Here is a 13,974-nt window from a genome sequence, read left to right as displayed (position 1 = left end):
AACCAAACAGTGCCTAAAAAAGTTAACCAAATCTCACTTCCCAGAAGCAAAAACTGGAATACCCACCTCATAAAATCCCATAAAGTAAGAAACTTGACACTGTAATTTCAACAAACAATTCAAGAACCAACCAAACAATGCCAAAAAGCTAACCAATCCCACTTCCCAGAAGCAAAAACTGGAATACCCACCTCATAAAAATCCCATAAAAGTAAGAAACTTGGCACTGTAAATTCAACAAACAATTCAAGAACCAACCAAACAGTACCTAAAGGGTAACCAAATCCCACTTCCTAGAAGCAAAAAATGGAACACCCTAATCATAAAATCCCATAAAAAGTAAGAAAAACACAAAGATCCAACAGAATTGAGTAAAAAAACAGTGAAAGGTACAGTCTTGAAAAACCAAAATAGCAAAGGAATGTGTTGAGAAGAAAGGAGTGAATAGTACCTTTTTGTCTATAGGGATTTTGAGTACTGATTGGTGGCAAAAATTTTTTGCTTTGTTGAATTGTATAAATCAATTATGACTCAAAGAATTCAAAATGCTTACTTTGGAATGTAAAGTTGTGTGTTAGAAATAGTAGAAGAAAAAAAAAGAGGACAGACAGAGAGGATGGTTGTGTTCAATGGGAGTTGAAAAAAAAAAAGGTAAATGGGAAGTTAATTTTTTTCCTTTTCCATTTTGGGAAAATCTTAGATCGATGGAAGGAATGTTTTTGAGATTTCGATTATATTCTAGAGGTATTTGTATTTATCCCTTCCTCTTTTGTTTTAAGCTCTCGTTTGGTGGTAAATTTTGAATTTAACATTTTGAAACTTGAAAATTTGAGTTTTTTGAAATTGTGTTTGAACGTGCATTTTACTCGATATCTGATTATTTTGTTGTTGTTTTGGTGTGTTGATATTGTTTCTTTTTCATTGTTTGTTCAGCCGAGTGTAGTTCGGAAATAGTCTATCTACCTTCTTAAAGGTAAGGGTAAGATCTAATAAACTCTATTTCTCCATACCCCACTTATTATATTACGGTGAATTTATTGTTATTTGTAAGTGGAAGTAAAATTTCTCCTAAAAAGTGGTAGTGCATTCGATTTTGAAAATCTGATCAAAATTTCATGGTCAAATAGTTATTTGAAGATAGATTATCAAATATGATCCAAAATCTATGTATGACAAAGCGCTAGCTTAGTGTTAATTCAATTTTTCGGTCTGATTTTGCATTATTCAATTTTGGTTTCTGTTCTTTTTTTTTTAATGTCATCCAATTCGAATCAAAATAAATTGATTTGATTTGATTTCTCTTTCCAATTTGATCTTTTCCGATTTGAAATTTTAGTTATTCAAATATATCATATAAGATAACATGGAGTTAAAATAGCTTTTAAACACTTTTATAATAGAATTTTTTATCTTTAATAACCTAAATTATCTTATTCAACATAAATTTGGTCCAATTTACTCACAAAATAGTAAAAATAGTATGTAAGTCATCAATAATTAACAGCAACATCTGATTATTATCTTCGATTAATGGATAATTTTGTAATTATAGTTAATTTTGCTCCAAAAGTCAGCATGTGGAGAACACGTTAGTGATATCCTTTTCAAGAGTAGTATAAAAAATTTGCATTTTTTGGTTTCCAACCTTGTGTTCGACATCTGTATTTTCGAGTACGATTAAACTTTGAATTTGCACATCGCTAAGCTCATTTTTTTAAAACAATGGCTATCAACATAATTATTTTCTATTTTGAGGAACTTAAACTCGAGATCTCTGATTAAAATTTTAAAAAAATTAAACCGTTCCACCACAACTTATATTAACATTTAACTAGTCATTGTTTCCATTGTATTGGAGAGGGTCTTGCAAATTTTCTAATAATTATTGTAATATCTTGAAATGGTCTAACTATTTGATGACAAAAGAATCCTATGAAAACAAGGAATCCTACCAATATAATATATCTTATTATAATAAATTAAATATATGATTTGTATAGTTGTATATTTAAAGANTTTGTTGTTGTTTTGGTGTGTTGATATTGTTTCTTTTTCATTGTTTGTTCAGCTGAGTGTAGTTCGGAAATAATCTATCTATCTTCTTAAAGGTAAAGGTAAGATCTAATAAACTCTATTTCTTCATACCCCACTTATTATATTACGGTGAATTTATTGTTGTTTGTAAGTGGAAGTAAAATTTCTCCTAAAAAGTGGTAGTGGATTCGATTTCGAAAATCTGATCAAAATTTCATGGTCAAATAGTTATTTGAAGATAAATTATCAAATATGATCCAAAATCTATGTATGACAAAGCGCTAGTTTAGTGTTAATTCAATTTTTCGGTCTGATTTTGCATTATTCAATTTTGGTTTATGTTCTTTTTTTTTAATGTCATCCAATTCGAATCAAAATAAATTGATTTGATTTGATTTTTCTTTCCAATTTGATCTTTTCCGATTTGAATTTTTAGTTATTCAAATATATCGTATAAGATAACATGGAATTAAAATAGCTTTTAAAGACTTTTATAATAGAATTTTTATCTTTAATAACCTAAATTATCTTATTCAACATAAATTTGTCCAATTTACTCACAAAATAGTAAAAATAGTATATAAGTCATCAATAATTAACAGCAACATCTGATTATTATCTTCCATTAATGGATAATTTTTGTAATTGTAGTTAATTTTGCTCCAAAAGTCAGCATGTGGAGAACACGTTAGTGATAATCTAATATCATTTTCAAGAGTAGTATAAAAAATTTGCATTTTTTGGTTTCCAACCTTGTGTTCGATATCTGTATTTTCGAGTACGATTAAAATTTGAATTTGCACATCGCTAAGCTCATTTTTTAAAACAATGGGCTATCAACATAATTATTTTCTATTTTCGAGGGACTTAAATTCAAAATCTCTAATTAAAATTAAAGAAATCACGAACCATCCCACCACAACTCATATTAACATTTAACTAGTCATTGTTTTCATTTGATTGGAGAAGGTCTTACAAATTTTCTAATAATTATTGTAATATCTTGAAATGGTCTAACTATTTGATGACTAAAGAATCCTATGAAAACAAGGAATCCTACCAATATAATATATCTTATTATAATAAATTAAATATATGATTTGTATAGTTGTATATTTTAAAGAAGGTTAATTAACTATTTTACTTTTTCTTACTATTCAATTACATGCTTACAACAATCAAGAGATATATCACAATGATTTATATTCCTCCGTCCTTAATTTAGAGGTTTCTAGTTCAAGCTTTTGCAATAGATTTTTTTTTTATTAATTTATGCAAATGTTCTTTTTTAGGCCACTATTTAGATTTTATCTCTGTTTTTTTTTTATAATGTGAAGATATAGTAATGAAAAATTATCTTTCTATATCACATTGAATTCGGATCTAATATTTGTTCATATATTCATCAACCTCATACACAAAATATTAGATTCGAGTCTAATATTTATAATAACTTACAAATTTTTGATTTGTCATCAAATATTTTCTCATAAAATCTTCATTTTTACTCAAAAGAACATGATATAAAAGGTTCGTTAATTGCCAGTGAAGTAAAACGAGAACCATTTACTAAGCAGATGATGAAAAAAGGGATAATTGACAAAAAAAATCTGAAAAATCTCAGTAGGGGGTGCTTTTCTTTTTCTAATGAATCCTAAGTGACAAGAATTCAAATTAATCGACTCAATAAATACCGAAAATATGATTATTATTATTTTTAAAAATTAAAATCAAACAAGAATGTTGTCAACTATGTTATTATATTTCTTTGAAGACTTGCACACATGATAAAACTTTCTATATGAAATAATAATAATAATAATGCCAAACCTCATCACAATCTTATCTACTAAAGAAGTTAGTAATTATATGTTTTCTATTTGGAATAAATGGAGCAAAAATGTTGGACACCAACATTTTATTGAGTTGATATTTTTCTTTTTTGGAATATTGTAACAGTCAATTAATAGATGACAAAATTTTGGACCACAATTCCATTTATTAGCAATTAATATCCTTAATTTTGACCTATTAATTATCATGAAATATAGTAACAAATAAGTGATTTGAGTACAATAATCCATTTCCCCATATATGTTGATCCTCTTAAAATATTTAGCATTCTCTTACCACTTTTTTCGTCGTTAAAGGACATTATACCGTGATGATAACTAGTATGAAGTCGGCCAATCGCACTTGATAGAAAGTGGTTATTTTCTAAGATAAAGTTTTTCGACACAAATCTAAATTAATAGAGTCTCAAAGTGAATATCGGATGCCTTTTTAATTTTGGAAAAATCAAAAGCAAAATTTACAGACATAAACAATTCCAAAAAGAGCCTATGTTGCTTTCTTTTCTTATCAAATAAAAAATTGACTAATATTTAACAAATATGCATTTTATTTTATTTTTCGTATAATTTGAAAATCCCTTTTTCCCTTAATTCTATTGTGAGTAAAATGGGCAATTTGGATAAGTAAAGGGTCAAAATGATCAATTCATCAACTTCATGGATCTAAAATAACAAAAAGTCAAGGTCGTGGTAGGATGGTTAGTACTCGCATCTCTATTCTTAACTAGATTTTCAAATTCAAATCCTAAAATTACATTCGTCGATTGATAAAGAACGTTTACCCCCTAAAATAATTTTTTCCACAGCGAATCTAGATTACTCGAGTTCTATAGCAGGTATCAGCTATCGGATAAAAAATACAATCAAACTTCTCCATAACAATATTGATTATCTCGATACTCTTTAGCGTATATAGCAAAATATTGTTATAGAAAGCATATAATATAATATGAATGACCATCGATTCAACATAAATCATGACCATTATTGTAAAATATTGTCATAGAGCAATCTGATTGTGCAATAGAAAAGAATCGAATTTTAGAATTATCTATGATAGGAGAGGGATTTCAGTCTATTAACTAAGACTTTCCGACATGAATCCGAAATAATCGAGCTAATGTAGGTACCGAACACCGAGCCGGGAAAAAAGTAAAAAAAAATTTAAAGTGCCAACGTGGCGCTACTGTAGAACGTGAGTGGGTCCCACATTTCTCTAATGGGCCCCAAAATCAACGTGTCTCAACAACCGTTTCGGCGTGAGCTGTCAGAACGTGCCGGGACTTTGATCCAACGGTGGATCTGTTGAGTTTGAATGAATCTCAGCCGTTGATTGTTTATTTAAATTATTTTTCTCCGTTTTGGAAGAATTTACAAAAGTATGGGATTTTGTGTGTAATACGTTGTATTCAATTAATTAAAAAAATATTTTTTTATAATAATAGAAAGTTTTTTAATATTTTGAAATTTTTAATTATTTTATTTTATATCAACAGAGGAGCAAATATTTTAATATATAACCATCAGAAACAATTTTTTTACCTTTTCACGATAAAATAAGACTGTATACTCGTTCAATCTTTCTAAACTTCACATGTGGATTATATTAGGAATGTTGTTGTTGTTGTTATCGCTTATGTTTCTTTTTAGTTATGGAACTTATCATAAATATAGCTTGTAGCTAAATAAGATTTCTTATAATTCATTGAAAATCGGTAATTATATTAAATAAGATTAGCGATAGATTTTTATTGTTTGGAGATAATAATATATTATTGATTCTTGTTTTTTTAGTGATTTTATGAGAATTGATTAAACTAAATTATTTTTAGTTTAAAATCATAAAAACTTAAATATATTTAGATTAAAAAAAGGTTATCGTTTGCCATCTAAATTTGGATTTTAGAATGACGATAAAAATATTAACAAGTGTTTACTTATATGATAAAATGTTATATTTACTCTCTATATTACTACTAATTCTTATAAAATTATCGATGCTCGGAGTAAAAGTTTAAATTGATTCTGATGATTGATTGTGTGAATTATGTTCGAATTTTATTTTTAATATTTGTATATATGAAATCGAAATTGTTAATAATCGTTGATATATCTTTTTCTGAATTTTATACATACCGTTTGTCACACTATGAGAGCTGATAATGTCCAAAATCATTGTGAAAATAACCATATTGTAAAATAACCATTCAGAAAGGCCAAATGTGTTAAAAGCCACATGATATATTGTCTCCATTAATAACAATACTTTCCAAAATGACAACTAGAAGAACTTTGACATCCCTCATGCTATTGAATTGTTGTTTCTTTTTTGTACTAATGATACTTTTTTGTTTTCGTTCGATGTTCGATATTTGATTTTTAATTTTGATTAGATTGGATTCATATCATATAAGATTTATTAAAAAAAAAGTTCATTCTCAAAACTTTGATCTGAAACAGTGATTAAAGATGGAAAGATCTATTCATTTCATCACAACTCTTGATGATTACGTGTACTTCAACTAATAGATATTATCAGATAATTTTGTCCACCAAAAGTAGGATAGATGAGAAGAAATTATCTGGTGTTTTTGTCTCATTTGAAATTTGAACTCGAGACCTCAAGATTCTGAACTCACATTATTGACTATTAAGTCACACCCTTGAGTGTTTCTTGGTGGTATTTGTATCTACATTTTTTTTTACTTGGCGTTTGATATGAGTTTTGAAGTTTTGACTAATTCGAATTCATATCACGTAAGATCTATTAAAAGAAATGATATATGCTAATATATTATTACTCATAAAACTCAAATTCAAAATTTCACATTAAAAATAAAATGAATTTTATATGTCCTGCTACAATTATTTGGACCTGTGTTATTTGCTGTAGTTTGTTATAACATAATCTTTGCAGCATTGGATTCATTTCAATTATTGATTTTTATGTGACTTTTCTTCTGTTATCTTCCATAGTTTTCATCTATTGTCTCTTGTCCTCACATTTTTAGAGTCAATTATTTTACACTCACATTATTTTTCAACACATTTATAATTTTAAATAAAATACTTTTATCACGTGTTCAATTGAAATAATTGATAGCTTTGAGCGTTCTAGTTTAATCTACTAGCAAGTTTAAGGGACCGCTAATCTATTAAGTTATCTATTTATTATTATGATAAATACTTACTCGCACTCAATATTTATATCAAATCAAGTAATTTAACTTCATCAGTTGAAATTTAAAGTAAGAATACAAATCCCTTAACAATGATTAAATTATATATATGTGTATGTACAAGACACTTGTCTTATATTTACTGATTTGATTTAAATAACGAGTTCAAATAAACTTTTACCAGTCAACAATAATATAATGAAGGTTGTTACTGCAATTACTATAAATTTTGTTAATAGTAGAAAATAAATTTAACCTTTTCAAAAGATAATGACTTCCCTTTTCTCCTTAATCAATTAATTAAGGATGGACCCAACTTTATTAGTACAATTTCTTTAAGTTAATTACTTTGATTAGACAGATTGTGGGCCAACTAAGAGATAAATAGGTTTGAAAGTGCAATTAAAGCAGGATTTGTACACCCCACTAGGATTTGCATTATCAAAGTTGATTAGTTTGCAATAATTTTTATTCTCTAATTTTCTCCAACATGATACTAACTTGTTATAAATTATAATACATTGAAATATTAGTGATAATTTCAATAATTTGGTCATATCAATTTAAGTATAATAATGATTAACATACTATTCTTGATTTATTAATAATTAATCAGGTGAGTCCAATAAGTGGTTAAATAACTTAGTTTAATTAGAAGCAAATTATCTAGTTATAATTGACATAAAAGGGGCTCCACAAATATGGGGAATAAAGGGCGTAAACTAGACTGTTGAAGATAATTAGTAATGGATAGTCCGGTGCATGAAACATTTTATGTTGTTGCATGATCGGGGAAATGATTGTATCCTAAAAATGGTTTAAAATAGACAGTCTACCTGATGATTCCAATGTTTCGAGTCCAGCATTGACTTGTAGGTCATATGGATACAATTGTATCGTTGCTCGAAGGTTCCCCTTCATAATCAGTACAACAAGGATAGCCCGATGCATAAAGCATCTCATGTTCAGGTAGGCCCGAGGAAGGGGTTGTACTTGTATCCCAAAAGGGTGTAATATGTGTAAACTACTTTGACACAAGTGTTAGCTCGAACGTATGACCTATAGGTTACGAGGATATTAATTTACCGTTGCTTCAAAACTCCCTTAGTAATCTTTACTTCCTTGAAAAATAATACAAAAGAGTACATCCTCTTGGGAAACCAAATGCACAAAGCATCTAGTATTCACACAGGGTCTGAAGAAGGGCATACNCCCCCCCCCCCCCCACCAAAAGGATGTAATAAACCTACCATGACACAAGCGTGAATGACTGATTACACAATTCAAATCTATGACCTATAAATCACATGAAGACAATTTTACCATTGCTTCGAGGCTCTGATTGATAATCTATACAACAACAAATTTATAAAAAAAAAAGGATAAAGGAGAATTGATGACAACCATTACCATTACTTCCTTGAAATATAATACTAAAGAGTACAACCTATCTTTTTTATTAGTTGTATATATCTTTAGGACTAAACATTGAACTGGCAAAACAAATAAGCCATAACTCAAGACTATATGAAAAAAGAGCTGGCATTTGCTATGAGCCAGCATCATATGTTATGTTTAAACCTACTACACTTCTATACATCTTGAAAACATGTATCGACAAACAAAGGCGGATTCAGGATTTGACCTTTATGAGTTCAGGATTCTAGGACAACAAAGACCTCAAGTGCTAGTAATCGGGTTCTGAATTTAACTTTTGTACATATTCAATGAGTTTCTTAACGCATGTATAGGATCTTGATCAAACCTACGTTACACCCTATATCCTCCGTTGTCAGCAAGCCACCATCGGCTCCCTATATCCGATGCTGAAATTATTTGGCAGGCGTTTCTTACCCAAATCTGCATTTCCTTTGTGCATCATGGCCACAAACTCGTTATAATCTATCCGTCCATCCTGAAAGATTAAAAGGGCATAAGTATCAATGTACACTCAGTCAGAGGCGGATTTAGAATTTAAACGTACTGGATTGTTATATATAGAGAACAACCCCGAAACACTAGCTAAGTTATGGAAGACACATGAATGATAAGAAACTTGCAATCTTAATGTTGTGTGATGCATGAACACTCCAAAATATTAATCTATAACTTGTGTTGTTGAACAAATGCACATGTTTGATGAACGTTGAACACGGACTAATGTTCGTTTTCATCAGCTGACATTTCAACACTAGTGGCCTAATATGTCTAAATGTATCTGTACATGAATGTATATATGTATAGTGACACCTTTTCTCCGGGCCACCAAACTCTACAACTGATGAGACGGCCCTATGTTGCTGGTATCTTGTCACATTATATGTCTTCAAAACAGAATTATCATACTTTGTCATCATTGAAGACTACTCTCTATAAGCACTTTTCGAAGAATACATTTCCTTGGTCTATCAAGCTACGAGGTTCTCAAAGAAATCGTTTACTATTCCTTCTGTTTTAATTTGTTTGTCTTACTTTCCTTTTTAGTCCGTTTCAGAAAGAATGTCTTCCTTTTCTGAGTTTCATGTCAACGTTCCAAGTAGCATGTTTAAGACCACCAGATTAAAGGACATTTTGATACATTCTATGTATCTTTAGTATAAAAACACAAGATCTGTGCCAAGTCAAAACCATACTACTGGTTTTATGCAATCTCATCGATTGATATCAAAGTTTCATGTGTTGTTAAGCATATTTGGAGTAAAGAAATGCCAGAGGACTTACATTGTCTTGATCAGCTTCTTGTATTATTTCTTCCAAGTGAACGTCTTCAATACCGAATTCCTCACATGCCTTTTGAAGTTCATCAGCTGTAATATATCCACTTCCATCTTTGTCGAAATATGAGAAAGCTGCAAACAGATAATCTTCCTTCTCGATTTTGTTGGCGTGTAACATTGCAGCAACGAATTCCCCATAGTCGATTGTTCCACTATTATCAATGTCCGCCTATAATGTTGCATAGTTTCTTAGATATTAGCTGAATCTAAACTGCCCATAACAAGCGTGGCGTAACTTTTGAAGAAAAAATCAGGAAGGAAATGCATGTTATAACATGTCTATTACTTACAGCTTTCATCAAATCACGTATCTCGGATTCGTTAAGATTAGTTCCGAATTTCTTTAATCCTATCTTTAGTTCATCGAACGTAATTTGGCCACTGTTATCTGTGTCAATCATTTTAAACATCTCTTTCAAGCCAGCGATTTCCTCTTCGGAAAGTCTCTCTGCAATAACCTGAATAGTAAAACTACATGTTAGTGTACAAGCAGTAGCTGAACCACATGTATCGTTGGAAAATTACACTGTATAGATACATAAAAAAGAATTATGTATATTTACCCTGATAGCCATTTTCTTCAACTTGTTCATAGCAGAAAACTGCGTTAAGCGCGTAAATATTGCAGAATCGAGAGGCTTATCTGGGGCCACGCCATCAATTTGCACCCACGGATGACCTACAAAAGTAAATATAACAACAAAAAAGAAACTTTAAAACAGTTCACGGACCCTGCTAACACGGGATGCTTTGTGCACCAGGGTGCCAACACTATTGCATTTTAACTCTTTACAGTTTATTGTTTCACTTTCAGATGCTTTCAGACGAGTAAACTCGTATAATGTAACCAACTGGAATAACAAACTACTCAACACAGAGAGTTGTTTATCATTCTTCAATCAGAAACTTATGTCTTTAGTATTGTTAACTATATACTGAAAGACGCGTAATACTATAAGGGGCTCACGATTACCAAACAAAAAGAATGAAAACTCTAAATGTTATGTTCTCCCGACTCACGAAACAATATTAGTTACAGATATATGATGACTCACATAAAACTTCATGTGCTGTTAGTCGCTTTTTGGGGTCTCGGATGAGCATTCTTCTGACCAAGTCTTTCGCACCTTGAGAGATTTTAGGCCAAGGATCTAACTCGAAGTCAATATCACCATGTAAAACCTCATCAAATATTTCCTCTTCACTTTCTGTCCAAATATAATAAGTAGTTCATTTCTGTACTTTTTACAGAACATAATGGCAAAACTACGAAAAATGTGGCATCTCACGAGACGTTAAAAGATCAACTTACCACCCCAGAATGGAGGAACGCCGCTTAGAAGAATGTAAATTATAACACCTGCACTCCAGATATCAGCCTCAGGACCATAACGCTTACGAAGAACTTCTGGAGCAACATAATAAGGACTTCCAACAACGTCATCGAATATTTGTCCTGTTGTTCATATGTCATAACTCAAATTAATCATCTTCAACTTATTGAAAAGTTCATTTTTGATGGACGGAATCTATTACTCCCTCCATCTCAATTTATGTATCAATAAAAGCAAAGAATATGAAGGGAAATGATCAGATACCTGGCTTGAAGAACATTGAAAGCCCGAAATCTATAGTCTTAAGAGGTGAATCCTCTTCCTCATTGACAAAGAGAAAATTTTCAGGCTTAAGGTCACGATGCATCACTCCGAGAGAGTGACAAGCTTCTACCACCCCGAGTATTGTTCTTGCAAGCTCAGCAGCCTGTCTCTCTGAGTAATGCCCTCGTTTAATAATCCGATCAAAGAGCTCACCACCAGTACATAACTCCATCACAACATGAACTGCAACAGTATCCTCATAAGCCCCTTTGATTGAAATGACATTTGGATGCCCCGATAAGTGATGCATGATCTGAATTTCTCTCCGTACATCATCCACATCTTCGTCTGTCAACAACTTCCTTTTCGCAATAGACTTACAAGCATACTTCTTCCCCGTTCCCTTTTCTATACAAAGAAACGTCGTACCAAATTGTCCATGCCCGAGTTTTTCCCCTAGATTATAATGCTCCTTTAGATGACCTGTTCTGGTTTTCAAAACAGAATCAACTTGGAGCCCTGCACTAGCCATTCTCTTCACATTATGAGGCTTCTTCGGTTTTGCATTGTCCGTCTTTTCATGTTTCAAATCAACAGTTATCGTGATCATTTCTTCCTGTTTCATCATCCATGCATCTTTCTTCTCATCTGTCACTATAATCATAACCTGATCAGTCCCTTTTACATCCGATTTCCTACTCTCTATCTTCGCCAATTCAGGCGGATTACTCTGAACAACATCAAGACCTTCTTGAAAACTACTTTCCTTTTTCTCATACGTGATCATTTCAGGTGATCGCGACCACCAAGACGAGCTAAAGAATCCATCCTTTGATATCTTTGCATGAACACAATTATTCCCCATCTATAGCTACAAATTAATTGCTATTCACACATCAAAAACCAAACTCATCTCTCAAAAGGAGGTGACCTTATAGTATTTGAAGAAGTAAACCATGCCTTGTTCAAAAGTATGACCTACTCAACAATCAAGAAAATGATAGTCCGACATCAGTGGCAGAGCCAGGATTTTAAATATAAACAACTAAACGCTCAACATCAACTTATAACAACAACATGTCCAGTGTAATCTAGCAGAAGACCTTACTCATATCTACTTATATAAATACAATTTTAACATGATATATACAGTATAACTTTTTTTCGATAAAAGGAGTACATAGTCAACATCAAACATCACCACATAGCTCACATACTTTAGAACTAAAAATCCTTGACCTAAATTTTCAACTCTGGCAATTTGTAGGTACCAATTAAAGGTTAACATCAAACACACATTTCAAGAAAAGAAAAAAAAACTTGACCTAGTAAAGTTCTAACTTAAACTTAAAAATTCCAAATAAATTACTCCACAAAACATGAACAATTCAATAGATTCTAGCTTTAACTTAACAACAACAGCAACAGCATATCCAGTGAAATCCCACGAGTAGGGTCTGGAGAGGATGATATGTACGCAACTTTACACCTACCTTAAAATTCAAATCTTCAAGCCACCCTTAATAACAAAAGGGCTTTTTTTTTTTTACAAGTTCATTCGAACATAGTAACTTTGACTCAGACTCACTCGAACTCATAAAGTTCAAATCTTGGACGTGTCTCTAAATTAAAAATCAAACAAAATGAATAATGTAGAACATACCATATGAAATTCTGAGCTTATTGAGCCAAAAAGATGAGATTTTTGAGAACAACCCTTTTGAGAGAAAATATAATATAATGTATTTTGAAGAATTCAATGATAAAATTCACCAACCTTTTTTGAGTAATAAAGAAGAAAGCTTCAACAAAACTCAGTCTTTGTTAAAAAAAAAAGGGACTTTTTTTAATTTGAAAATAAATACTAAGTAAAAAAAAATTAAAAAAAATATTTTTTGAGCGGAAATGAAAAGGGTTTTTGGATTTATAAATTTCTTGGTTTTTTATTTTTGTAAATAATTATTGTAGGAGAAATTTTCGAGGGACAAAGATAATAACAAGGAGAGAAAAAGTGGCAGTTTTTTCTGTTTGGATGAATGGAAATAATTTTTAATTCAAACCCCTAAAGTTTTCAATAATTGATAATATTATTCCCTCTAGTTTTAGTTATTATAAAGTTATGTAGTTTTGTTTCAATGATCATATGAAACGTCTTGTTTATGATTCGATCTGACAAACTTCTGAAATCAACATGAAATGAAATATCAAACTAATCGAACAATATATAGATAAAGTTCAAAAATCTTAACATTTCGTGTGTTACATTTGACATCTCTATTACACTCAACTTTTAATTTTAGTTATCTAATACAAGTCAATTTTCTTTATAACTTGCGTAAATATGGACAAAATGTTCAATCGAACCTATAATTAAAGTAAAAAAAGAAAAATATTTAAGGAATACTTAAGTAAAATGACGATGGTGTGTCACAACTTTGAATATTTTGTTTACGTAATAAATTGATTTTGTTGTCTTTTACAAATTTGAACGACTCAAAGACTGATCCTAAAAAATTGGAGGGTATGCTTGAAC

At 30.7% G+C, this 13,974-nt stretch overlaps 2 protein-coding genes across 5 annotated transcripts in view; both read right to left on the bottom strand.

Moving 5' to 3' along the window:
• LOC125845778 (protein WVD2-like 4) overlaps window positions 1-13,974 on the bottom strand; it is an 81,379-nt gene that overhangs the window by 3,929 nt on the left and 63,476 nt on the right. The window contains exon 1 of one of the 4 annotated variants that reach the window (XM_049525309.1): window positions 452-602. The exons of 1 other annotated variant lie outside the window; for it this stretch is intronic. The gene's annotated coding sequence lies outside the window, so the exon portion shown is untranslated. Of the gene's footprint in view, window positions 1-191; window positions 216-268; window positions 424-451; window positions 603-13,974 lie in introns of those variants that run through there. 2 more of the 4 variants (XM_049525315.1, XM_049525320.1) reach the window with 2 other exon arrangements.
• On the bottom strand, window positions 8,454-12,306 carry LOC125845767 (calcium-dependent protein kinase 26-like). The gene is made up of 7 exons (XM_049525302.1): window positions 11,442-12,306; window positions 11,156-11,299; window positions 10,899-11,051; window positions 10,407-10,522; window positions 10,134-10,301; window positions 9,788-10,012; window positions 8,454-8,981 (listed from the first exon to the last, which is right to left on the bottom strand). The coding sequence occupies exons 1-7, from the start codon at window positions 12,304-12,306 to the stop codon at window positions 8,859-8,861; spliced, it is 1,794 nt and encodes a 597-aa protein (XP_049381259.1). The 3' UTR covers window positions 8,454-8,858.

The sequence above is a fragment of the Solanum stenotomum genome, chromosome 1 (genome assembly GCF_019186545.1).
Source record: "Solanum stenotomum isolate F172 chromosome 1, ASM1918654v1, whole genome shotgun sequence".
Taxonomy (NCBI): Eukaryota; Viridiplantae; Streptophyta; class Magnoliopsida; order Solanales; family Solanaceae; genus Solanum; species Solanum stenotomum.
Note: the sequence above shows the minus strand (reverse complement) of the source record. Positions and strands in the feature narration are given on the sequence as shown.

Coding starts and splice junctions, on each gene's coding strand:
- LOC125845767 (XM_049525302.1), bottom strand. CDS start 12,306: ATGGGGAATAATTGTGTTCATGCAAAGATATCAAAGGATGGATTCTTT. Junction 10,302..10,406: donor TGAAGAAAATGGCTATCAGG/GTAAATATACAT, acceptor TTTACTATTCAG/GTTATTGCAGAGAGACTTTC. Junction 10,013..10,133: donor TACGTGATTTGATGAAAGCT/GTAAGTAATAGA, acceptor GCAACATTATAG/GCGGACATTGATAATAGTGG.